The sequence below is a fragment of the Primulina huaijiensis genome, chromosome 4 (assembly GCF_012295235.1).
Source record: "Primulina huaijiensis isolate GDHJ02 chromosome 4, ASM1229523v2, whole genome shotgun sequence".
Lineage (NCBI taxonomy): Eukaryota > Viridiplantae > Streptophyta > Magnoliopsida > Lamiales > Gesneriaceae > Primulina > Primulina huaijiensis.
The window spans coordinates 19,456,032-19,483,009 of NC_133309.1; the positions used below are offsets into that span (position 1 = coordinate 19,456,032).

The window sequence follows — 26,978 nt, forward strand, 5'->3', positions numbered from 1 at the left end:
CAGGTAACGTAGCTCGAATTTCCTAGACTTTATATTACAAGTCCCTCGTTTGTCCAAAACCGACTTCCTGGATAAAATCGAGCTCGTCTCGTAAAATAATTTGGACTCCATCATTTTTAGAAAAATTTTTATCATATTTAATCACTTTAATAAGCCTCAAAAATATTTATCGAAAATTATTTTATCTTTGGTCGTCCCCGGTCTCTTTCTCCCAACCTATTATCAAATAATTCGAGTTACAAGCGTTTCATCAATGATTTTGAGTTTGATTTCATATAATAATATTTTATCCGACGAGGCTATCGCACAGAGTTTTTCTTGTACGATTTATCTAACTAGCATGGTTTGCAAGCTATTGTATTACCCTGAAGTTTTACTCAGTGTACACCGAAGAATAGTGGCTATGAGTTCCATCATCATAAATATATATATGTGTGTGTGTGTGTGTGTGTGTGTGTGTGTGTGTGTGTGTGTGTGTGTGTGATATATATATTTTTATTTTTGACATTTTATTAATTTAAAGTAACATTTTTTAGTTGAGAAAACATCTTCTAAACTAATCGTTTACATCAGTTTGATCCATCTTAATGTTGATACATTCATAGGATCGAAATGGCAATGGGAGATGCACCGAAGTGACTGAACTACACATTCTAAGAATGGCACGACTCGAGTTTGCTAGGACTCCAAGATACAATCCATTAAAATTTTAAAGGATCTATACTACTCAACTCGTTTACACCTCAACATAAACTCGCCCGACGCATGTCGGTAGTTTAATTTGTCTATCTCATTAGGCTCGTCAACGATTATATTCATAATATTTTTCATTACCTTTGATTTTTAACTTGTGTATTTATGTCATAATGTAGACAAAATTATTCATGGTAAAGTTTATTTCAAAAAAATAAACTTTCTAATAACTATTTTTTCTTCACAATGTTGCTTTAAAATTCTTTTTCCTATAAAACATAATAAAAAAAGTTTAGTATTTTGAACAAATTCCTTCAAAGAAACAAAAGAATTATATACAAATTTTTAAATAAATTTCAAGTTTTATATATTGTCTTAAATATAAAAATGTGTTTCATAGAACCTTCACTCATATTTAATGTATTTGTTAAGTAATATAACTTAATGCATTTGCCAAAAGGTTTGAGTTTGGTTCAATACCCAAATATGTCATTCCGTATAGATCGGTTCGGGTGGGATTCGAGTAGGGATCGGATTTGAGTCATGTCCAGACTTGTCATCTCTATCTGTTTCGAGATATAAATGTTGGATTTTTAAATATTTTAAAATTTCATAAAATTAATAATTTGTGTTCAACCATATTAAAAAAAAGAAATGGACCTTTGCCAATAGTAACCATTAGATTGTTAATTTGGCACCAAGATCGGCACACCTCTGGCTCCAAACAAAAGCGAGCCATTTTCCATGCCCTGTCTGCATTCATCTTCACATCAGTACTGCTTGATATCAACATACACATTGTTTCTAGAACTCAAGAATCGAGTAGAAAATGCTGAGCCTCGGGAAATTCCCAATGCAATTGCAGCATAGCAATGTGTTTCACAATCCCAAGTCACAAAACCTCCATTTTCCGTCCAAACCCTACGTCTCATTGCCATCGAACAGACTGACTCCCTTCGGTTCACTTGCTTTTCCAGGGAAAAAATCAGGTGGGTTCTGCTCAAATGCCTTGAAAACCAAGAAAAAGGACGGATTTACTGTAGCAGAAATGGAGGGTTTTGAGGAATTTGAAGATGGGTTTGGTGATAACGAGTTTATAGACGTTGAGGATGATGGTGAATTCGAGGGTGATGAGTCTGATGAAGACGATGAGGTGATTGTGCCTCTGCAGAACATGAAGGAGTGGCTTGAGAATAGACCGCGTGGATTTGGTGAAGGGAAAGTGTATGATACTTCAGTCGAGGATGAGCTGATGGAAGAGAAAGAGCAGAGTAGAAAAGCTCAGCTTGCTAATGTCAATGAGCTGAAAAGTAATCCAATGAAAGCCAATTCCAAGAAAGAGTTGCCTAAGCAGAATAAAGGTGAGAACTTAATTTGCTTTTCTACTTGCTAGCAAGCTCCCCGGTTTAATGTTATTAGAAGGAAGGGTTCGATGGGGTGTGTAATTTGTCATCAGGAACTCTAACGAATAGATGGACGTACCTTGAATCCAGAGCCTATGCAGTTGTCCCCTTTACAAACTTGCCCTCAACAGAGAAGTCTAATATAACTATTATAATCCTGCTCGGCCGTTTGGCTTTTTTAGACATAGAATAGCTAGAACTACTTGAATTATTGTAGAATTGATTTGCCTCGAGGTGAGCTTGTGTTGCTGTCAAATAAATGATGATATAGGTTGATCAACAACTTTGGCACTCATTTCCTCATGTTCAAAACGTTCATTGTTTTATTGTATTAAAATGAAATAATGAGCGAATTTCTTAGGTTGGCACTCCTTAGGTTTACACTTGCCCAGTGAATGGAACCAGATATTCCAAAGGAGTATTTGAATTGTTTTGAGGTTGTAAACATATGTTGCTTTAATTTGCGCTGTAAATTTAAATTCTGTCATGTGGGATCTTTTGCATTGCCTTCTGCTTCTGGAACATGAGAATTTCAATTCATGCTCCTTTGAGTATGATATAATTGCTGTTCTGGAACTTTGCAGCTTCTTCGCGCATACCAAACGGATTTCGTGTTCGAATGGTCAATCTTCCTAAGAAGAAAAACATCCACAAGGATCTACGACTCGCTTTTGAAGGAGTTCCTGGCATACAAAACATAGAGCCAGTTGTTTCTGGAAACGAAAAGACAAGGGATCCAGTTTGCAAAGGCCTTGCTTTCATTGACTTCAAGTACAAAGATGAAGCTGAGAGGTATATCCTATACGTCAATTGATAATTTCATTCGATTTAATCTACTGTTGGAATTTGGTAACAGCAGTGGGGAAAACCTATGATGGTATGGTGTTCAAGTTTGAGATGCCATATAACACATCTTTTTGGAAGAACGGCAGCCTATATCCGAATTTGTTCAAGATATTACTGCTCAACATTTTAGCCTAGGAAATGATTCTGCCATCTGTTATTTGTCTATTTCATGTTTCTGTTGATAGGTTTGTGGAGAATATTTCTGGCACAAGTTTAAGCTTTGGTAAGATTCAAAAGCAGATAAAATGTGAGCTGCTGAATTCCACGTCACAGCCAGCTAATGATATGCTGAATTCCAAGTCACAGCCAGGAAGTAATCAGCCAAAGCCCGAGTCCCGAAAGCCAGCAAGTAATCAGCTGCATAAAAAGGACAACCGCCCTCCTAAACAAGCTGTTCTCAGTTCAGAGAATGTCTTTCAAGCCATTGTTGACACGAACATTTCATTCTTAAGTTCCGGGGAAGAAGTCGTCTTGAGTGAACACTATGATGCAGATGAGCATTATAAGGTACCACAGTGGGAAGACGATGAAGAAAGCACGTCTAAGTTCAGCAAAGAACTTGGAACAAGACTAGAATCCACAGCCAAATCATCGTCCTCGAAGCAGGGAAGGAAAATCAGACAAAACGATAAAAAGGGGGTACCCAATATGAAGAAAGACAAGATTCCGAAACTAAATATCCCAGGATCTGCTAAGAGGTAAGCTACATTGTAATGATGCACTCTTTGGTGGTGCTTCTGCACAATTATTTGAGCAGTTGTTGATAATGTATGTACTGTGTTTTTTTTGCAGGTTAAAGATAAGAGAGAAATCAGTGCTTGTAGATGTATTTTCCAAATATGGAGCAAAAGCTTCTTCTTCCACTGTGGAAGAACAGAGTAGATGATTGATGGATGATTCCCGGCCAATATATCTAAATATTATCATAAATTAATTTTATATTAAATTATTTATGTTACCATTTCTAGGATGATGTGTTATGCATACAATAAGAATCGGTTGATTTATATTTTGTATCTGGTTTCAAACATGTTAATCTAACCGATCCTTGGAAAAATTCAGTCTTGCACAAAAATAAAAACAAAAACAAAGAAAAGGAGAGAAAGTAGGGCGCCAAAATTAATAACAACCTCTTATTCAACGTCTCCATTCATTTTCCATACCATTTTCAATTCTTCTCCATGACAAAATCAGGAAAAATTGACAACTTGTCCATTGCTTCACAAACACATTAGAGGCCATTAAAAAGAATCTCCTTCTCCTCTGCCACCGGAAAATGGCCTCGCCGCGTTTCCTCCCGCTCCTCCTCCTTATTCTACTACTTTCACAGGGGGAATCAAGGCTCACCCTCGATTACTACAAGAAATCCTGCCCTCAATTCTCCAAGATCGTCCAAGAAGTGGCTTTGGACAAACAGTCAGCCGTTCCCACTACCGCAGCTGGTGCCGTACGCCTCTTCTTCCACGACTGCGTTGTTGGCGGCTGCGACGCCTCCCTCCTCCTCTCCTCCAATTCCTTCAACACTGCCGAACGGGACCACGAAATCAACAAAGCCCTCCCTGGCGACGCATTCGACCTGATAATGCGGACGAAAGCCAAGCTGGAGCTCGCATGCCCTGGCATCGTGTCTTGCTCCGACATCCTCGCCGAAGCCACGCGAGACCTCGTGTCCATCATCGGAGGGCCCTACTACCCCGTCCGCCTAGGCCGTAAAGACAGCTTCGGATCACACGCCGCCGACGTAGAAGGCCATGTCGCCCGCGCCAACATGTCCATGACTCGGATAATCGACATCTTCGCCGCGAAAGGATTCAACGTTAGGGAAATGGTGACTCTCTCCGGCGCGCACACGATCGGATTCTCCCATTGCAAAGAATTCGCCGACAGAATCTTCGGCTCCCATCCCGATCCCACCTTGAATCCCGAATATGCAAAAGGGTTGAAGAAGCTGTGCGAGAACTACAAAACGGACGATACCATAGCGGCTTTCAACGATCCGATGTCGCCGGGGAAATTCGACAACACTTATTACGTGAACTTGCAGAATGGTCTGGGATTGTTGGCTACTGATCAAGCTATGGCTTTTGATTCAAGAACGAAGCCTGTCGTGGATTTGTATGCAGCCAATCAGCAAGCGTTTTTCGATGCCTTCGCTCATGCAATGGAGAAAGTGAGTGTTCTTAGCGTGAAGACTGGTAAACAGGGAGAGGTGCGGCGGAGGTGCGATGTCCCGAATTCGTTGCACACGAATTAAACTTCGATGAATTTGTAATCACAAATATGAATGTACGTAATTTAAAAATCCAGCAAATTGGTTGGTCTACGAATTATTACAGGATTGATAATTAAGGTTTTTGTGATATGATGCATAGGAACAGCATATATGTGTTTATATTTTTTTTAATATTTTCTTGTGTTTGTTTGTGAAATTTCAAGCAGATGAAATATTTGAATTTTGACGAAAAATAAATATATGATGATTACATGATTTTTCTATCTCACACAAAAAATATATCAATTTAACAAAACAAATATAAGATCCATGAGTTGATTTTATAAGACGAATCTACAATCCGATCAGACCTACTTATGAAAAAATATTATTATTTATGTAAAAATTATTGTTTTTTTTATTATAAATATAGAATGAATCGATAAACTTTTTAAATGAGACCTTATTTAATAAAAACATTAAAATTTGTACAATTTAATCGCACTCTTCCCGATTAAGCACTTGATTGAGAAAAAAGCTTGCCATCTCTCTTGTAATCAAATAATTGGAGACAATCATAATTTTGCATGACAAGCTCAAAAGGAAGACAAGGATTTTGAGAACTTGAGCTGTGCAAGACATCGTTTGATGTGAATAATAAAATATTAATGGATTATACTTTTTATTTCATTCTATGTTTATCTGAAATTCGGAAATATATTAAATTTATAAATCATTATGTTATATATATATATATTTCATTCAATGTTTATCTCAAGTCCCACAAAATATTAGATTTATTCGAACTTCAGATAAACATCGATCGATTGAATGAACGAAACAAGAATATATAATCTATTAATGAAACATGATCCAATCAATCCCACGTTCAGAAAAATGATCAATCAAAAACATTATCAGGACAAGTACATAATCATCAAAACGTTTTTCTATATAAATTTTCCCAACTTCATACAAGGAAATTTGCATTTCGTGTAGACTGGTTAGGCACCAATCTTAACGAGTAGGACGTCTGAAAAAATGTGAAATTTACAAGAATGGCTACAAGAGAATCTCGAGAAGATGAAAGATACAAATTACATGGAGCAAGAAGGGGCGTGATTGAAATGCGGGTGGAAATACGACCATTCGACGATTCAGCAAAGATACCTTTAAGGGAAGATTTTACCATCTTTTCTTTTTTGGCTGGTCCCTTGGATGGTTTTTTTATCCTTTGCTGTGCCATCTTCGCAGTCCTTGTATGCGGCCTTGTTCTTGCTGCGGCAACTACTGCTTCGGTTTATTTGTGGCATAGTTGTATAAGAAGCTTGAATGTGATCTGTGCAACATCCAACAATAACAGATCATGCAAAAGTTTAAAAATGATGGCCTACTGTAATTGTTTTCGAAGGGGCTAACTTACAGACTGCATTTCTTGAGCGTATCTACTCGTCATCTCCGTAAACTGTGCTAAAACCTTCAAAATTCAAAGGTTAATGCAATAAAGAACGTTGACATAAATGGCAGATATTTATTTATGCTGGATAATATATATACCTCCCTATACTCTGTTTCAAACATAGAGAGTTCCACCCTTTTTTGACAAAATTTGAGCTTCCACCGTCCTAAGATTCTCTCCCTCTTCAGGAAAAGGTGCGGCACAAAGAATTTCTATGGTGTAGCTTATGCTTTTAAAAAAATTATCACCTACAGAAACATGTGAAGGACCAACATAAACAGCAATCAAAGTTAGCCGATTGCATATAATCAGGATATTGCACTAGATGTTATGAGGACATCAACTTTCAACAAAAAGAAATTGGTTTTCTTGTACAAGTCACCGCGACATACTTCTTATTTACACAGTGAGTTACGAAAATCGCTCAAATCATAAAACATTTGCATGCAACGAAAATCCAAAGAAACATGAGTACCATAAACAGCAAAGTAATGGGTGCCAGCTTTTAGCTCATTTATTTCACAAGGCCGAAATCCATCCAGTTTTTTGAAGAAAGCCGTATCTGGATCTTTTACAGCTGACATCTGAATCGGAATCGACAAGAAAGCACATGCATGGATGAATTTTGGATAGGAAAACGAAAACCGAGGGTCATGGAGCAGACTGAAATCACATTTACGCACTGAGTTAATGTGATGGGTCCATCCGGTAAACAGGGAATCCAAGAAAATACATTCCAGCCGATGTAACCTTTCCAGTTTTTGTACTATCTTCCTGCATAGAAAAATTGTGAATAATTCACAGGAGCAACCATTAAGTAATGCTAAGATAAAAGACAATAAAAAGGAAATTTAACAAAATTTGCATTTGACACTGCACAATAGAAAGTATGTAACCAATATTGTTGAAGAACCAACACATCCCAGCCAACAGAACTTCACTCATGGTTAAAGCTGATTGAAAAGGGAATACAAGAATGCAAACACTAACATGCAGAGGCACATTCAGGTGGATACTGTTAAGTGCTGGTTTAAGAAACACGCTTTCCTTCTCACGCTTTTATTCTTAATTGACTTTTCTAGTATAAATAGACTTAGTAGCTGTGTTCTTTTGCTTGTATTACGATTGACAGTCTTATATACAAAAAACGGTTTCTTTCACTTTGACATGGTATCAGAGCAAGAAAAATTCAGATCCGAGCTCTCGATCTTTTGGATCATAATATTTTTTTAATTGATCCATCAATTTTATCTTCCTAGCTTTCTTAGCTCACGACATTGATTCCAACTTTACTGCAGCTTCATCACAAATCTGAGGTTCGGCGATGGCGAATGGACCCAATTTTAATGATATCGATGTACATTCATCCCTCCGATACTCCAGGTATGAATGAAACGTCTACTCATTTTAAAAGCGCGGAAATATATATATATTTTTTTAATAAAAGCTCGCATTTTCAAAATAACATTTAAAAATGATCTTAAGTATTTGACTATAAAAATAGTGCGTAAACATAAACGAGTAAAAATCATGTAATCCTCAACGTAAATAAAATGTTTAACTCCTCTCCAAAATCATAACTCAGAAATGTGGAAAATCATAGGTCCTCGGGTCGTGTCGTCGCACCATGTCTGCCTACTCAGAGTTCGGCACCTCCAGTCCCCTCATCATTAAGTTCACCTGCATCACACACGCCTAGTGAGTCTAAAGACTCAACACATCTGCACCGTTAATAGCAAATACATATACATAGCACACAGCAGTGAAAAATATCATACTCAACATATCTTTCATGAATTTTAAAAACGTAACATAAACGTGTCGTGTAAAATCATGACATGTTAAAATAGCTCATCGTTAATCATCATTCATCATTCATCGTTTATCATTTATCGTTCATCATTCATCATTCATCATTTATCATTGGTGAATTCAGTTCATTAGTGGTGACTATCGTACATCATCATTTACGATGGATCCATCATACATAGAACCGCGGTACCCGGCGGCTGTCGGACATCAGTGACAGGATCACACATCCACTGTGCCTAGGCCTCATCATCAGCATTTACATATACGTCTTAAACATTTACATATACTTTGATAGCCACAACTAATTCCCATCATTCAAAACATAATCATTTTCATCACTTATAAAAATCATGAATAAATGCAATTTTTCTTAAATCCAAGCATGCGACGTATATCTTCATAAAATCTTAAAATCGTGATCATGATGTATAAACATTTAAAATATCATAAATTTGTGTTCAGGGCGCTGCCATTACCAAAATCTCACCCCGGGTGCAAAATGATCATTTTGCCCCTAGAAACCCAAAAATTATCGTTTTACTCCTGGACCTCTAAAATTAACCCAAAGTTTACCAAACTCCTTAAAATGTCCCAAAACATTATTAAAAGCATTCCTAGTCGTAAACTCGAGCCAAATTCCCAACTTAACTGATTCGTTTTAAAACCTGGACCAGGGTCCCCGTTTCAACCCGAATTGACCCGAAACTCAAATAAAATTTTTCCCAACTTTTTATCATATCTTAAAAACACAATAATGCTCCTAAACATATTCACCAGACCCAAAATCTCACATATGATAATTCCAGAAACTTATCAAATTCTCGGCCTTCCCTTATTTGGCACCCTCGTGCACTCCCTTTCCCAAAAGCTCACGCCACTAGCCTAACCCGACGCACCAGCCATATACCAGCCTACCATGGACCTTGACCAGACCCTAAGGAGCCTATTGAACCATCTCAACCAGCCCCATGTACGCTCATAACAGCTAGGAGCCGAGAATCATCAACAGCTCCTACCGCGGCTCACCCCTCTCCACTTGACTCAAGCGATCTTTCCATCAACTCCGACACGGTTTGAGCCATTCCAATCCCCAACTCAGACCCACCAGGGTCTGGTCCAGGGCTGGAGGAGGCCCTCGCGCGTCCAGAACCACGAAAGGCACTATCGAACACTCCCTCTCGCGCAACCACAAAAAAATCGATCGGCCTCACAAACCCACCGATCTCGACCAAGCTTCCAACACCATCACCTAAACTCCATTGATCACAACCTGTACAGCCCCTTTACATCATGATACAGCAGCCCCTTGCACAAACGCATAAAAACCGTGAGCAACACAATACATGATGCGATAAAATGGTGCAAACCCGAAAGATTAATCATGCACTTGAATAGATCGAAAGATTTCGTAAGAAATGCACACACAACATTAATATGACGTGCATGATGCAAAGAAAGAAGTAACAAGCGTGCCTTGGTGATTATTTAAGAGCAAATGATCGAGGAACACACGGCCTAGAGGAGGAATTCTTGCTTGAAATGAAATGGTGACACCAAGACCTTTAGCTGCTGCACTTCACGAAGATGATGACTGATTGGAGAAGATGGGCGGCTATTGAAACGTAAATAGGTTTAGTGGGGAGTTAAGAGAAATATTTAAGGGCTAATTATATGGTTAATGATGTGGCCGTGTCCCTTGAGTTTGTTGATGTCAAAAAACGAGGAAATATTGAAGGATTTGTGCATATCGGCTATGGGGGTTACGGGGAGGTTAACGGGTGGAAAGAGGTTTAATTGTTATGTTAATTAAAAAGATTAAAGGCTCTAATCTTTCTAATTAAGGTTTAAAATAATATTTAAGTCCATTGATTTTAAAAGTTGGCTCGTTAAATTCAAATACACTCCCGAAAAATATTTTGTTTTGGAAAGATTTTGAAAATATTAGCCGAACCCTTAAAAAAATTCCTCGATTCGATAAAATTTGCGTATCGTTAAAAATAAAGTTCTGCGAGTAAAAATACCCAATAAAATCCCATTTTCGAAAAATACACTTAAAAACACCGTGTAATAATTTATAAAAATAAATCGTGCAATTAAAATAATTTTTCTGAAATTTCTCCGGTCTCCGTTCCTCGATTGGGCGTGAAATGCATCTAGAAACCCTAATGCATGAACTTTTAAAATTTCATGAATTAAATCCTATCATGCAGTAATAATGCATAAAATGCATAAAAATAGTTAAACACAATTTAATAAAATAAACATGCATTTTATGTTTTAAAATAATTTAATAAAATACCAAAGAAATTTGATAATTTACATGCATGTGGTTCACGTGGACTTTTCGATTTTTGGGACGTTACAATCTACCCCCCTTAAATTGAATTTCGTCCCCAAAATTCGCTTATCCTTGATAAACAAAAAGTTTAGACTCTTAATTCTAGTATCCCAATAATCCACGCTTCCGTTGTGCTACTCTGATAAAATAAATGTTAAACCGTCCTTACGTCTCCTCAATCCTAATTAAATTTGCCTATCAAAATTCTCGTTTGCGGATCACAACTTAAAATAACTTATAGTGACTTAGTTCTATTTTTCTATGTCCTCAAATTTCTGACTTTCTCGCAATTCCTCATACTAGAAATGGATGTCCAAACTTATCGCACTTCATTTTTCTTATACAATACCCATATTGTTCATCAACCTATTACATTAGCATTTAGGCAGTTCAACTTAGGAATCTTAGCCCCAAAATTTAATGACCGACTTCTATCCTCGGTGATACACTTAAACGTTAAACTTTATCTCAACCCCATAACAAAATTAGCCTAAGATCCTTGAATCGAATCTTTATTTTACGGCACCAAACTTACGTAACTTAACTATTTACAAGTATACTCCAAATATAAAATTGTTGCACATCTTAAATTCGAGTAACGTTAATCCATAAAACCCAAATATACACTATCGATCTTCTACCTAATAATAAAACCATTCTAGTATCAATTACATGCTTAAACTATTCTCTTCCCAATTACAATATAGTTGAGGCCTAAAACTCTGGACTTTCCTCATTGGAACAAATGTCACATTCTTATGTATCCTTAATGCTTAATTAATTATAGCATATAAACTTAATAAGTTATCCCATGGTAGTCTTAGACTAACTATAATAAATCAACTACGCTTATAAACCATAGAGTTCTAAAATCCCCATGCCAAGATGTTATATTTCTTACTCGATAAAAATCTCAACATTTTTCCATTGGTAATTTATGTTAAACCCAACTAATTTCCTTTTGTTTTTATCTCACTCCACAAATTTTCATACGAACATCTATTTCATAAACTTAAAATTCAAGCTTACACAACCCAAATAGTATTAGGTACATAATTCCAACATGCATATCCACTCAACCTTAAGTTTCTTAATGGCTTTCACAAATTCCTCAAGATAAGGTGTCTACCTCAATTCTTACATGCGTCTATCAAGGAATCTAACCATAAGTCATACCCAACCTTCTAGAAAAATTTTAACTCTGACACATGTATACTTTTTTTTAACTCTTAAGGTCATGGTTAAAACTTATGCTACATCAAACTTAAATTCCCAAAAGTTGGCTAACTCAATGTCTATTCTTATAACTTATCTAACCGATCAAATTCACCTTAAATTGTCATCACTTTAAATTCTTAATTTGCCACAACATTATTTCACAAACACTTAAATTTTCAAGCCCAAGATTGATTCATCCTACAATGTACTTGATTACCCTTTCTTGTAACATTATAACCCAGATATCTCAAGGTTCCAAATATCCCTTCAAATCTAAATCATCAAAATTCCGGTCATTTAAACCATTCGCTTCCCACTTACTGCTAAACAAGTCCCCAAATTTCTTAAATATTGCAAAATTAATTATTACTTTCATCGAATATTATCCCATTTGTCCTAAATCTCGAGAATCCAACGATTACCCCTAAGTTTTTGGCGTTCTTAATTCCACCTCATAGGTTTCTCGTAACCTAAATTTCAGAAAATTTTAAGTTTATTAAACCCAAAATCAATTCCCATAGCCTCGAAAAATTACTGATTTAACCCAAGTGTTCCTCAAAAGTTCGAACTAAATCCTCAAAATTTCGAAATTGGCAATATGACCCTTAAAGTTCTCGAAAATTACATTTTTGGCCCTACAACTCTTCGAAATTTGCATTTTGGTCCCCATAAAATTTTTCGATTTTTGCTTCATTAAACCTTAAAATCTTCGAACTCAAAATTTAATCCCAAAATTCGGTAAATTCAAAAATAGTCCCTTAGAATTTTATTTTTGCACTTAGGTCCTCAAATTATTGTTATTACAATTAGATCCTTAAGATTCTCAATTCATGCAATTCAATCCTTAAATCCAACTAGGTAGAGCATGCGTCCTAAATAAATTCTATGTTTTATACTTCCAAAGATCGTCGTAGTCTTCGAATCATTAATCCTTACGAGGAATCTTCAAAAATTAACTCGGCTAGCGACCACGAACCATCAATAATTTCTTAGAAAATCTACAAGTCCCAAAGGCATTCATAACTTTTAAGTTTAACTTATGACCCACAAGTAGAACATCAGTACTACTAACCACAAATCAATTTATTCAAATCATTTTCAACCATTTCCTAACGCCCAATAGCCAAATTCTTAATCATGTCCAATTCCACCACAAAACCAGTATGCATTAAAATCATATAATTTCTCGTTTCATGTCATAACATGCATAAAAAATTTTAAAACATTAAAACTCAAAACATAGCGACCGATAAACATGTATTGTAAGCATATATCATGTAAACATGCAGGCGATAGCATTAAAACATTTAAAACATGTAATATCATACAACTTACAGACTTGAGGCTAGAAGACTGAGCGGCAGAAGCTGGCGGTGGCACCACCCTATACAGGACCCTTGCTCTGATAACAACTGAAACGTCTACTCATTTTAAAAGCGCGGAAATATATATTTTTTTAATAAAAGCTCGCATTTTCGAAATAACATTTAAAAATGATCTTAAGTATTTGACAATAAAAATAGTGCGTAAACATAAACGAGTAAAATTCATGTAATCCTCAACGTAAATAAAATGTTTAACTCCTCTCCAAAATCTTAACTCGGAAATGCGGAAAATCAGATGGCCTCGGGTCGTGTCGTCGCACCAGGTCTGCCTACTCAGAGTTCGGCACCTCCAGTCTTCTCATCATTAAGCTCACCTGCATCACACACGCCTAGTGAGTCTAAAGACTCAACACACCTACACCGTTAATAGAAAATACATATACATAGCACACATCAGTGAAAAATATCATACTCAACATACCTTTCATGAATTTTAAAAACGTAACATAAACGTGTCCTGTAAAATCATGACGTGTTAAAATAGCTAATCGTTAATCATCATTCATCGTTTATCATTTATCGTTCATCATTTATCATTCATCATTTATCATTTGTGAACTCAGTTCATTAGAGGTGACTATCGTACATCATCATTTACGATACATCCATCATACATAGAACCGCGGTACCCGGCGGCTGTCGGACATCAGTGACAGGATCACCTATCCATTGTGCCTAGGCCTCATCATCAGCATTTACATATACGTCTTAAACATTTACATATACTTCGATAGCCACAACTAATTCCCATCATTCAAAACATAATCATTTTCATCACTTATAAAAATCATGAATAAATGCAATTTTTCTTAAATCCAAGCATGCGACGTATATCTTCATAAAATCTTAAAATCGTGATCATGATGCATAAATATTTAAAATATCATAAATTTGTGCTCATGGAGCTGCCATGACCAAAATCTCACCCCGGGTGCAAAATGACCATTTTGCCACTAGAAACCCAAAAATTATCGTTTTACTCCTGGACCTCTAAAATTAACCCGAAACTTACCAAACTCTTTAAAATGTCCCAAAACATTATTAAAAGCATTCCTAACCGTAAAATCGAGCCAAATTCCCAACTTAACTGATTCGTTTTAAAACCTAGACCGGGGTCCCTGTTTTAACCCGAATTGACCCGAAATTCAAATAAAATTTTTCCCAACTTTTTATCATATCTTAAAAACACAATAATGCTCCTAAACATATTCACCAGACCCAAAATCTCACATATGATAATTCCAGAAACTTATCGAATTCTCGACCTTCCCTTATTTGGCACCCTCGTGCACTCCCTTTCCCAAAAGCTCACGTCACTAGCCTAACCCGACGCACCAGCCATAAACCAGACTACCATGGACCTTGACCAGACCCTAAGGAGCCTATTGAACCATCGCAACCAGCCCCATGTACGCTCATAACAACTAGGAGCCGAGAATCATCAACAGCTCCTACCGCGGCTCACCCCTCTTCACTTGACTCAAGCGATCTTTCCATCAACTCCGACACGGTTTGAGCCATTCCAATCCCCAACTCAGACCCACCAGGGTCTGGTCCAGGGCTGGAGGAGGACCTCGTGCGTCCAGAACCACGAAAGGCACTATCGAACACTCCCTCTCGCGCAACCACAAAAAAATCGATCGGCCCTCACAAACCCACCGATCTCGACCAAGCTTCCAACTCCATCACCTAAACTCCATTGATCACAACCTGTACAGCCCCCTTACATCATGATACAGCAGCCCCTTGCACAAACGCATAAAAACCGTGAGCAACACAATACATGATGCGATAAAATGGTGCAAACCCGAAAGATTAATCGTGCTCTTGAATAGATCGAAAGATTTCGTAAGAAATGCACACACAACATTAATATGACGTGCATGATGCAAATAAAGAAGTAACAAGCGTGCCTTGGTTATTATTTAAGAGCAAATGATCGAGGAACACACGGCCTAGAGGAGGAATTCTTGCTTGAAATGAAATGGTGACACCGAGACCTTTAGCTGCTGCACTTCACGAAGATGATGACTGATTGGAGAAGATGGGCGGCTATTGAAACGTAAATAGGTTTAGTGGGGAGTTAAGGGAAATATTTAAGGGCTAATTATATGGTTAATGATGTGACCGTGTCCCTTGAGTTTGTTGCTGTCAAAAACCGAGGAAATCCTGAAAGGATTTGTGCATATCGGCTGTGGGGGTTACGGGGAGGTTAACGGGTGGAAAGAGGTTTAATTGTTATGTTAATTAAAAAGATTAAAGGTTCTAATCTTTCTAATTAAGGTTTAAAATAATATTTAAGTCCATTGAGTTTAAAAGTTGTCTCGTTAAATTTAAATACACTCCCGAAAAATATTTTGTTTTGGAAAGATTTTGAAAATATTAGCCGAACCCTTAAAAAAATTCATCGATTCGATAAAATTTTCGTATCGTTAAAAATAAAGTTCTGCGAGTAAAAATACCCAATAAAATCCCATTTTCGAAAAATACACTTAAAAACACCCTGTAATAATTTATAAAAATAAATCGTGCAATTAAAATAATTTTCCTGAAATTTCTCCGGTCTCCGTTCCTCGATTGGGCGTGAAATGCATCTAGAAACCCTAATGCATGAACTTTTAAAATTTCATGAATTAAATCCTATCATGCAATAATAATGCATAAAATGCATAAAAATAGTTAAACACAATTTAATAAAATAAACATGCATTTTACTTTAAAAGAATTTAATAAAATACCAAAGAAATTTGATAATTTACATGCATGTGGTTCACGTGGACTTTTCGATTTTTGGGACGTTACAATGAATCTCGTCAGTGATCAATTAGTAGGAACCGAAAATTATAGAATTTGGAGCAGAGCTATGCTGATCGCGTTGCAAGCTAAGAATAAGATTGGATTTATCGATGGTACATTTAAGAAACCTGAAGCTGGTAGCGCATCAGTCTTGCAATGGGAAAGATGTAATGCTCTTGTATTGTCCTGGATTTTGAATACTGTTTCTAGAGAAATTTTTGGTGGAATCGTTTATGCGACCGATGCTTCTGTTGTGTGGACGGATTTGATGGAGCAATTTGATAAGGTCAATGGTTCTCGTATTTTTGCCTTGCATCGAGATATAGGACAATTGGTTCAAGGACAAAGCACTACTTCCGCATATTTTTGCAAGCTCAAACAACTCTGGGATGAGGTCGCTTCTTTAGTAATTTTGCCATCCTGTGAATGCGCTGCAGCTAGGAGATATGTTGAGCATGATCAACAACATCGATTACTCCAATTTTTGATGGGGTTGAACGAGAGTTATGCCGCTATACGAAGCCAGATTCTGATGATGTCTCCTTTGCCTACTGTTGGGCAAGCTTTCTCCATTATTTCTCAGGAAGAATCTCATCGTTCACTGTCTATTGCTGAGCCTCCACCAATCGTGTTTTACTTACATCAGAACAAGGTAGGTGATCAACGAAAGGATATGATGAAATGCGAACATTGTAATCTAAATGGGCACTTGAAAGAAAATTGCTATAAGATTGTTGGTTACCCACCTTGGCATCGCCTTTACCGAGGACAGAACAGAGGAAATGAGTCTAAACGCTTCGGGCGAGGCTATAGTCGAGGACATGGACTTAGGAATGTCGCTGATGCAAACTTGGTTGAGAATGTTGAAGCTCAACCTCTGAATACTTCTGGTTCCATCCATAACACGACTCCTAATACTGCTCCTGTGTTCACCTCTGCTCAGTATGAAAAAATCTTGAAGCTTTTGAACAACAACAATCTTCAAACAAGTGTTGAACATGTGGTGAATATGGCAGGTAATTTGCATTCATTTCATGTCTCCATACCATCTTCTCATTGGATAATTGACACTGGTGCTAATGAACACATGGTTGGAGATCTAAGTCTACTGCAAAATCATAAGTCCTTGTCAGATTCCAATAGTTCAGTGAAGTTGCCTAATGGTAGTACTACTCTCATTCATCGAATATGTTCAGTGGCATTGGTGTGCTGTCGTTATGCCACCAAACTTAAATTCCTAATCTCTAAATAAAATTAGTGTAATGATGAGCAGGGTCGAATCCACAGGGAACGGGAGATTATTTCTTTCGAGTAAAAATGCAAATAAAAGGGGGGATTTTTGAATATGAATTTAATAAAATACTAAACTAAATTTATCAAAGAAAAGAAAACAATAAATTTAAATGATAATTTATCTACTAGACTAAAATGAAGAATTTAATACGAGAAAGATCTGATTCAAGGGAGTTCTACTATTTAATTATATCACTGTTCATCGGCTAACAAATAATTTATTCAAGTTGCTCCAAGCAATTAACCTTAGAATTATAGGGATAGCCGCTAAAATTCTTGTGTTTTCCTAAAATCATTGACCGAACCCAGCATCCAGTCAAAACTTATTAATAATTAACTGGGCACGATAGCGTTCCATATTAATTAAAAATAGCATTTCAGTTTTGTGAAAACAGTTAATCCTAAAATCTAACAACCGAGATAGCTGCAATTGATAGATCGAGTTTCGTTGATTTATTTAGACTAAATATGCTATGATAGCACAACACATCTAATCTATGCTACTCGTGTACCAATCATTCACGACAATTACGGATCACTGAATTCATGGCTAGCAGTAGAAAATTATATAACGAATTAAATTGTCAGATTAACCGAGATACAACTTTCATAGTATTAAATATAAATCAACAAATACTTGGAATAACAAGAATATTAAATCCAAAAAAAATAAAACCTCACAGTGATAAATTAAACAGTAAAAACAACCCTCAAATCAGAAATAAAACTTAGCCTAGGGTTGTGGAGAGAATCGGAGAAAATCCTTGCTCTTTCTTTTATGCTCTTCACGTGAGATTGGTAGAGGAAGAATTCTTTTTCTTCTTTCTTGCCGCCTCCTTGTTCTCGTGAGATTGGTGGAAGGAAATTGTGTGTGAGATTCTAAAAAATCTGATTTTGCCTCCTCTTTCACGTGAATTGTGGTGTAGGTTTCAAAAGAAAGATTGGGTTCTAAAACATAAAAGACTAATAACCTAAAATAAATCCTAATCCCTAAAATTAAAAGATACTTGGAAAATATCTTCCAATAATATAGAGTTTTTTTATGGAAAAAACTCTATCTTGTATTTCTTCCTTGATATAAAAATTCCTTATCTCACTAGGCAGCCAAGGAATTGTCACAAGGCGTGATCACGTCTTATCCAAAAACATCTTCTGAATTTTTATGATCAACTTCTTCCACTAAGATCATATTGACAACTTTAATTATGATATAAAATCACCCTTTTTAGTCCAGATTTATCGCGAGAGCAGAAATCTTCCTCCTACAATAAAATCACACAAAAATGTGTCAATTTAGCACGTTGGAAGTGGTAACAACGAGAGACATGACAACAAAAAATGCAACTATTATGAGCCTATCAGGCATTATCTTCCTCCATTACCCTTCAAAATGTTCTCCACATTCCAGATTTTCACTTCAATCTATTGTCCATATCTAAATTTATCAAATCCCATAACTGCTTTGTCACATTCTATCCTCATTTTTGTCTCTTTCAGGACCTCAAAAGTGGGAAGGTTGTGGGGATTGGTAAAGAGAAAAACGGACTTTATTACCTTGAAGCTTCTCATTCCTTGAAGACCTTATGTCAGCCTGTAAATAGTTCTCATTCATTTCTTCCTCACTGTAATACTATATTGTTACAAAAAGAGATTTTTGCCGGTACTTCTGCTAATGATTTTTTTGTGGCATAAACGATTAGGTCATATGTCTGGATCAAGAATGCGTTGTCATTTTTATCCAATAATTTGTCACTCTTACATTGCCCCATTTGTCCCCAATCTAAGCAATCCAGATTGCCATTTCCTTCTCACAGTGACACTAAGTCTTTACATTGTTTTCATTTACTTCATATGGATATTTGGGGGCCATTTCATACCCCAACTATGAATGGGGAGAGATATTTTCTGTCCATCGTCGATGATTTTTCTCGTGGCACATGGGTGTATCTTATGCACTCCAAGTTAGATGTCCTTCGGATTCTTAAGATGTTTTTTGCCCTAGTCGAAAATCAATTTTCCAGCAAGATTCAGATTATTAGGACAGACAATGCCTTGGATTTTTTCAAAACCGAGTGTCAAGATTTATTTTCTTCCCTTGGTATTGTTCATCAAAGCTCTTGTCCTTATACCCCACAACAAAATGGGATTGTGGAACGCAAACACAGACATATTCTTGATATTGCTTGTGCATTGCTTTTTCAAGCCTCTCTTCCTCTTCGTTATCGGGGAGATTGTGTGTTGACTGCCACATACCTCATTAACCGATTTCCCAGCCCCATTTTGAACAACAAAACTCTTTATGAATTGCTAATGGGTACTCCACCCTCCTACAATCATTTACGTGTGTTTGGTTGTTTATGCTACGTTACTTCATTGCCACAGGGACATAAGTTCTCTCCCCGAGCAAACCCTTGTGTATTCCTTGGATATTCTAACACCCAAAAGGGATACAAAGTTCTGAATCTCAAAACCAATAAACTTTTTGTCTCTAGATATGTGATCTTTCATGAAGATACTTTTCCTTTTGCCAATGTTTGTTCTAGTTTCCCGGTTTTCCCTTTTCATTCCTCTTTACCTGATGATGGTTTTGATAATTCTTCTCATCCTCCAACTTCTGATGTCACTGACCATCCACGCCGTTCTTCCCGTACCACCGTCCCACCTATTTGGACAAAGGATTATGCTTTTCCAACCTTGTCTAACCATTGTTTATACCCCATTTCTGATTTTCTTGATTACTCTCATTTTTCTCCTTCCTATCAGAGTTTCCTTGCATCAATTTCCTCTGTTAAGGAGCCACAGTACTATCATGAGGCACTAGCTGATTCTAGATGGAAAGATGCAATGGCTTTAGAAATTGCTGCCCTTGAGTCCAACCATACTTGGGATATAGTTGATCTTCCTAAAGGGGCTGCCTCAATTGGTTGTCGGTGGGTTTTTAAAGTGAAGTACCATTCTGATGGTTCGATAGATCGATTTAAAGCTCGTTTGGTTGCTAAAGGATATACGCAACAGCCTGGCATTGATTTTCATGATACTTTCTCACCCACAGCCAAAATTGTCACCATTCGTTGTCTATTTAGTTTGGCTGCGGCTTATGGCTGGCCTTTGTATCAAATGGATGTAACCAATGCCTTTCTTCAAGGGGATTTAGATGAGGAAATATACATGTCACTTCCGCAGGGATATTGCGTCGAGGGGGAGCGTAAGGTGTGTAAACTCCGCAAGTCTTTGTATGGGCTTAAACAAGCCTCTAGGCAATGGAACAACAAGTTTGCTAGTATCATGGTTGTTGCTGGTTACACTCAATCTGAGCATGATCATTCATTATTTGTTCGGCGTAATGGCACCCATGTTACCCTCTTGATTGTGTATGTGGATGACATTGTAATCACGGGAAATAATGATGAAGCAATCAATTCCTTGTAAGCCTTCTTACATTCGCAGATTCAGCTAAAAGACCTTGGATTGTTGAAGTATTTTCTTGGGATTGAAGTGTCAAGCTCAACATTAGGTCTTTACTTGTGTCAAAGGAAGTATGCATTGGAACTTATAGCAAATTTTGGAATAGCAGGAGCTAAGCCTTGTGAAACTCCAATGGAGCAGAATCTTAAGCTCACCAGCCATGAATTTGATGTTGTAGGATGTAAGAACAAATCTACCACGTGTAGGGATGCTTTATTGGAAGATGCAGGCCCATATAAGCGATTAGTTGGAAGATTGATATACCTAACCATGACACGACCGGATATATGTTATGCGGTGCAACATCTGAGCCAGTTTATGCATGCTCCAAAGAAATCCCACATGGATGCTGATGTTCGGATTGTGAGATACCTTAAAGGGTCTCCAGGTCTTGGTATTACATTTTCAGCAGCGAACAATCTGAAAATATCGGCATATTGTGATTCGGATTGGGCTAGTTGTTTGATGACTAGGCGTTCTCTCACTTGTTATTGTATCAAAGTCGGAGACTCCTTGATATCATGGCGCACGAAGAAGCAGAGCACAATCTCAAGGTCCTCGGCAGAAGCTGAATACAGAGCTATGGCGAACACTACTTGTGAGATTGTTTGGATCCTTGGTATTTACAAGGACATGGGTGAAAATATACCGACTCCAGCAGAGTTGTATTGTGACAATAAAGCAGCGATACATATAGCCGCGAATCCCATGTATCATGAACGAACTAAACACATAGAAATCAATTGTCACTTGGTTCGAGAGAAGATTAGAAGCGGAATTATTTCGACGAGCTATGTTCCAACGAACCAGCAATTGACAAATGTCTTCACCAAAAGTTTAACCAAAAACCAGCATGAGTATCTTATTTTCAAGCTTGGTGTTCGAAATCTACACAAGGCTTGAGGGGAAATGTTAAGTGCTGGTTTAAGAAACACGCTTTCCTTCTCACGCTTTTATTCTTAATTGACTTTTCTAGTATAAATAGACTTAGTAGCTGTGTTCTTTTGCTTGTATTACGATTGACAGTCTTATATACAAAAAACGGTTTCTTTCACTTTGACAGATACTTTATCAAATATTTACTAGTCTTAATAAAAAAAGTCTCCATTCAGTGATAATCTTAGTCCCCAGTATTACCTTGCCGAGTATGACACCCTTAAGAAATTAGGAGACGTTCATTCATTGATTAATTGTGTAAGGATTATTTTGTCCGACAGATATCAATAAATAATGAAAATATCAGACTAGGATGTAAAATAGTAAATTTGTGTTTTGTCAGAATTAAATGTTATGCCAGATGCTACAACATCTCGGACAACATCTTCATGCAGCGGAAACTTTTTATAACACAAATCGAATTTAAATAAATAGATGGACAAGTTTAAATATGCACAAATATAAATACTTGTGCGGTGCCTTATGGCAAAAATTAATCACTAGAAAACCAAATTGTTTACACAAAAACCTATCACTAGTGATCTCCACGAAAATCAATTTCCTCAATACTTTGAGAAAATAAATGCTTTCTAAAATAACCAACAATAATAAAACGTAAACAAGAAAGTAAAAACGTAAGACCAAAAGCAAAATCAACGAAACACGATCTTCAGTCAACTTCGTTACGGATGTTGTCTGAAGATGTTGGCAACATTCAAGGCAACACTCGGTATCTGCACTTTTCACAACAGCACGTCCCTTGAAGAAATATTTCTCTGAAATATATTACGTGCACAAGTGCGTGTATATTTGATCGAGAGAATAGAACACCACGAAAATCGCTCCAATAAAAACTCTTCCACGAAAACTCTCCAACACGAAAAACACTCCACGTAATTCCACGAAAAATTCCTTCACAAAAAAATCTCCCACGAAAATCAACTCACGAAAATCTCCACGAAAAATAACTCTCTACGAAAATTCTTCCACGAAAACTCCCAAGCACACGAAAAACTCCTCACGAAAATCTCCACGAAAAATAACTCTTCTCTCTCTCTCTCTCTTCTCCCACGAAAACTCCCAAGCACTAAAAACTCTCCACGAAAAATAATTCTTCTCTCTCTTTTAAGCTCCCACGTACTTCCACCCTTTGCATGAGGATAATCCTCTTATTTATAATTCACCTCATCTCACAAGAAAATCTAGAAAATAAAGAAATCAAGAGTTAAATCAATAATATCATATCTTCAAGATCTTTATCATAAATATAATATCTCATTATCAAGAATAAAATCCTAGCATATTTATCTCATTAATTAGAAAGGCACGATCTCATTAAATATCATATTATCTAGAAAGTCAAAACATATTTAATTATTCAAAATCATATCATGATATTATTTGCATAATTATCTCATTATCTAGAAAGGCAAAATATTATATGCAATCAAATCAACAAGGAAAGACAATTAGGGAAATAAATTAAATTAAGAAATTATTAGGAAAATATATTTCCCTTCAATCTCTCCCTTTTCGCCTTTCTGGACGAAATGAGATCAAACTCAATTTCTCAGTTAAACTCCAATTAACTCCCCCTTAATATGAGAATTTTTCTCCCCCTAAATAAAAACAAGTTAGTACGGGTGTTGTTCGTTGTGTTGGCAACACTTGAGACAACACCTGCAAAAATCATTAACAGTTCATTAAAAAGGATTACATCAGGGAAAACAGAAACATCAGGGAACCTAACAGATCAGAACATTATCAACATCAGCATCAGCTTAAGTTTGAGTTTGAATCGCATCTTCTCCCCTTTTTTTGTCCAGAATGGACAACCAAGTTCTCGTACTAGACCAGATCAGCTTTGGTTCGTAATCACTTTCCAAAATTACTGAGATAATTGCGTCCAAAATCATTTCAAAATAATTTCCAGAATTGAAACCCACATCGATTTAACACCACTGAAACATTAAAAATCACAAATATGGGATTTCTAGCAAAATATGGAATTTTAACCGAATTTTCTTTGTTGAAATACTCAATCCCTTTTTGGCTCAACAATATTCACAATGAAGTGTAAATGCATGTCCTAATTATGTCTAATAACAGAATGAAACAAAAATAGAAACATGCAAACGAGTATGAAATATGTTTATAGATGAAGTGTTTTCGCAAATGTTGACAACATCTCCTGGCAACACGTTCAATTCCAAAAATTTTGATTTTTATGCACACTTAGAGACTTATTGACTTTATAACCATAGAAGTGGTAGCTCCCACACTAGAAGAACGGTCTTCTTTAGGACTCCTCTAGGTAGCTTTTTCCAATTTCTTCTATTTTGAATTCTGTATTAAATTCAGAAGAGGTAGCTCCCACACTAAAAGCATAGTCTTCATTGGACTCTTTTAGGTAGCTTTTTCCCATATTTTCTTCTGATTCAGAGCATATGCCTAATTGATTTGTCTTTTTACTCAATCTTTTCAAGTCAATTTTCGTATGGGACAATGTCATGGAGTACATGATCATCCTTCAACTGCTTTGTGATTTAATCAGATTATTAATCATATCCAAGTTTATTAAGTTTAGATAGAACATGAAATTGTAAGTGCACCAGAAGATTATGCAACATTGTGAAAACACATCATATAACAGTATGCATGCACATGCAGTATGCCTAAGTCCTAGAAATACACATGCAGATGGGGTGTTGTCTGAGATGTTGTAATATCCGAGACAACATCCATGAATGATCAGATTGCACACATGCTGAGAGATTTCTTAAGGTTGCAGAATCTCTAAAAGTCTAATGCTTCAGTGAATATGTCTGCCAATTGGTTATTTGTACCAACAAATTCCATTCGAATCAACCCTTTTTCTACAAGTGATGTCGAATGTCAATGTGTTTAGTTCGAGAGTGTTGTACTGGATTTTTCGAAATATCAATTGCACTCGAATTATCATAGTACACAACTAAGGTTTCACTCTTAAGCCCATAGTCTTTTACCATTTGGTTCATCCATAAAAGTTGAGTACAACAACTTCCAACAGCCACATATTCAGATTCAGCAGTTGAAAGTGAAACACAATTTTGTTTCCTACTATGCCACGAGATCAAATTATTTCCAAGATACAAGCATCCCCCAGAAGTACTTTTTCTATCATCTAAATCCCCAGCCCAATCAGCATCTGAGAATCCTACTAGATTAGAGTTGGTTTCGCGTGTATACCACAATCCTAAATCAATTGTTCCTGCTATGTAACGTAAAATGCGTTTCACAGCTTTTAAATGAGAAATTTTAGGATTAGATTGATATCTAGCACATAAGCATACACTAAACATGATGTCAGGGCGACTTGCTGTCAAATAGAGGAGGCTACCTATGATGCTACGATAAAAGGTGTTGTCAACATTTTCGGCAACATCATCTTTGCACAATTTTTCACTCGAGCCGATAGGAGTTCTCATGTGTGTTGTGTTCTCATTTGCAAATTTCTTAATCAAATTTTTAGCATACTTATTTTGACACAAAAAGATGTCATCATGCATTTGTTTAATTTTCAAGCCAAGAAAATAACTCAACTCACCAACCATGCTCATTTCAAAAGTAGATGACATACACTCAACAAAATCATTAGCATGCTTTTGAGATGAAGAACCAAAGATTATATCATCAACATAGACTTGACAAATAAGAATCTCACCTTTGAACTTTTGAATAAAAAGAGTTTTGTCTACCTCACCTCGTTTGAAGCCAATTTCAAGTAGATATTCTGTCAATCTTCCATACCATGCACGTGGTGCTTGCTTCAAACCATAAAGTGCCTTCTTCAATTTATAAACATGATCCAAATGGTGTGGATCCTCAAAACCCTTAGGTTGTCTAACATACACTTTCTCACTCAAAATTCCATTTAAAAATACACTTTTAACATCCATTTGAAAAAGTTTGATTTTCATGTAGCATGCAATAGCTAGCAAAATTCGGACTGACTCAATACGGGCTACAGGAGCAAAGGTCTCATCAAAATCAACCCTTTCAACCTGTGTGTACCCTTGAGCAACCAACCTTGCTTTGTTTCGAATGATGTTTCCCGACTCATCAGTTTTATTCTTAAAAATCCATTTTGTACCAATTATGTTACCATGGTCAGGAGGTGGAACCAAGTTCCACACATCATTTCGAACAAATTGCTCAAGCTCATCATGCATTGCATTAATCCAAAATTCTTTTTTTAAAGCTTCATCAACATTTTTAGGTTCAAAATTGGATATAAAACATGAAAATCTTACCTGTGAGTATGTAGAGCTCATGCATATAAGTCCAGCCAACTTGCGGTAATCCACTCTCTCTTTCTTTCGAGTTTGGACTTCTCCATGCACACTTCCAATTACTTGAGATGATGGATGGTCTTTCTGAATTTTACTTGGAATATTCTGTCCATCATCTACTGCATTATCATCACCGTGTGTCTCTTTCTCAGATTCAGTGACTTCAGTGTCAGGTGTTGTGCTAGATGTTGCAACATCTGGGGCAACATCTGCATTTTCCAGTATGATTGGAATTTCCAGTAGGTATTCCACATTGTAACGACCCGAAAATCAGACTACGTATAAGACATGCATAATTATTACTATTTAAATTTAAAAATGTTTATATATATATATATGAAGGGTCTAATTCATTTTGATATTTGACAAGTCATAACTATTTATTTTAAATGCAAAAGTTTAGTTTTATCTTTTCAGTTAAATACGCGAGGACGGACCGGAGTTTGGAAATTAGAAATAAGATTAATAATAAGAAAAATATTCCTAAATTTAATCTAAGTCAAGGAATAATTTAATTTAAAGAAAAAGAATGTTTTAGAATTTATTTAATTAATTAGAGCTAAGTTGGTAAATAAATTCTTTAGGTTAATATATAATTAAAGCTTAAATAAAAATATGTAAATAAATGGGGGAGGAATTAATCTAAGTATAATATATTCAAGAAATTAAACATAGCATTTGAATATTTAAATTTGAGGTCATACATGCCATGCAAAATTCTAAGGAGGATTCTAAACTAAATTAATTTGTTAATGCATTAAAATATATATAATGGAGGTTTTAAAAAAAAA

At 36.3% G+C, this 26,978-nt stretch overlaps 4 protein-coding genes and 1 long non-coding RNA gene across 5 annotated transcripts; 4 read left to right on the forward strand and 1 right to left on the reverse strand.

Annotated features, from left to right (window-relative positions):
- Positions 1–1,395: 1,395 nt before the first annotated feature.
- Positions 1,396–3,949, forward strand: LOC140975346 (uncharacterized). Its single transcript, XM_073439009.1, has 4 exons — positions 1,396–2,054; positions 2,681–2,888; positions 3,128–3,640; positions 3,735–3,949. The coding sequence occupies exons 1-4, from the start codon at positions 1,523–1,525 to the stop codon at positions 3,826–3,828; spliced, it is 1,347 nt and encodes a 448-aa protein (XP_073295110.1). The 5' UTR covers positions 1,396–1,522; the 3' UTR covers positions 3,829–3,949.
- A 180-nt stretch (positions 3,950–4,129) lies between these two features.
- Positions 4,130–5,341, forward strand: LOC140975347 (peroxidase 65-like). Its single transcript, XM_073439010.1, has one exon. It carries the CDS (start codon positions 4,219–4,221, stop codon positions 5,194–5,196), a length of 978 nt encoding a protein of 325 aa, XP_073295111.1. The 5' UTR covers positions 4,130–4,218; the 3' UTR covers positions 5,197–5,341.
- Positions 5,342–6,121: 780 nt separating this feature from the next.
- On the reverse strand, positions 6,122–7,235 carry LOC140974733 (uncharacterized). The gene is made up of 4 exons (XR_012174861.1): positions 7,089–7,235; positions 6,712–6,861; positions 6,578–6,631; positions 6,122–6,493 (listed from the first exon to the last, which is right to left on the reverse strand). It is a non-coding gene; the product is annotated as an uncharacterized lncRNA (long non-coding RNA).
- An 8,940-nt stretch (positions 7,236–16,175) lies between these two features.
- On the forward strand, positions 16,176–21,909 carry LOC140975348 (uncharacterized). The gene is made up of 2 exons (XM_073439011.1): positions 16,176–17,178; positions 20,903–21,909. Exons 1-2 carry the CDS (start codon positions 16,230–16,232, stop codon positions 20,947–20,949), a joined length of 996 nt encoding a protein of 331 aa, XP_073295112.1. The 5' UTR covers positions 16,176–16,229; the 3' UTR covers positions 20,950–21,909.
- Positions 21,053–21,823, forward strand: LOC140974947 (secreted RxLR effector protein 161-like). The gene has a single exon (XM_073438438.1). The coding sequence runs from the start codon at positions 21,053–21,055 to the stop codon at positions 21,821–21,823; it is 771 nt and encodes a 256-aa protein (XP_073294539.1).
- Positions 21,910–26,978: the final 5,069 nt, after the last annotated feature.

Bases quoted from the DNA above. Each gene is read 5' to 3' on its own strand.
- LOC140975346 (XM_073439009.1), top strand. From the start codon at position 1,523: ATGCTGAGCCTCGGGAAATTCCCAATGCAATTGCAGCATAGCAATGTG. The intron at 2,055-2,680 runs GTGAGAACTTAA...GGAACTTTGCAG, and splicing joins GTTGCCTAAGCAGAATAAAG to CTTCTTCGCGCATACCAAAC. The intron at 3,641-3,734 runs GTAAGCTACATT...TTTTTTTTGCAG, and splicing joins ATCCCAGGATCTGCTAAGAG to GTTAAAGATAAGAGAGAAAT.
- LOC140975347 (XM_073439010.1), top strand. From the start codon at position 4,219: ATGGCCTCGCCGCGTTTCCTCCCGCTCCTCCTCCTTATTCTACTACTT.
- LOC140975348 (XM_073439011.1), top strand. From the start codon at position 16,230: ATGCTGATCGCGTTGCAAGCTAAGAATAAGATTGGATTTATCGATGGT. The intron at 17,179-20,902 runs GTAATTTGCATT...TTACATTCGCAG, and splicing joins ACATGTGGTGAATATGGCAG to ATTCAGCTAAAAGACCTTGG.
- LOC140974947 (XM_073438438.1), top strand. From the start codon at position 21,053: ATGGAGCAGAATCTTAAGCTCACCAGCCATGAATTTGATGTTGTAGGA.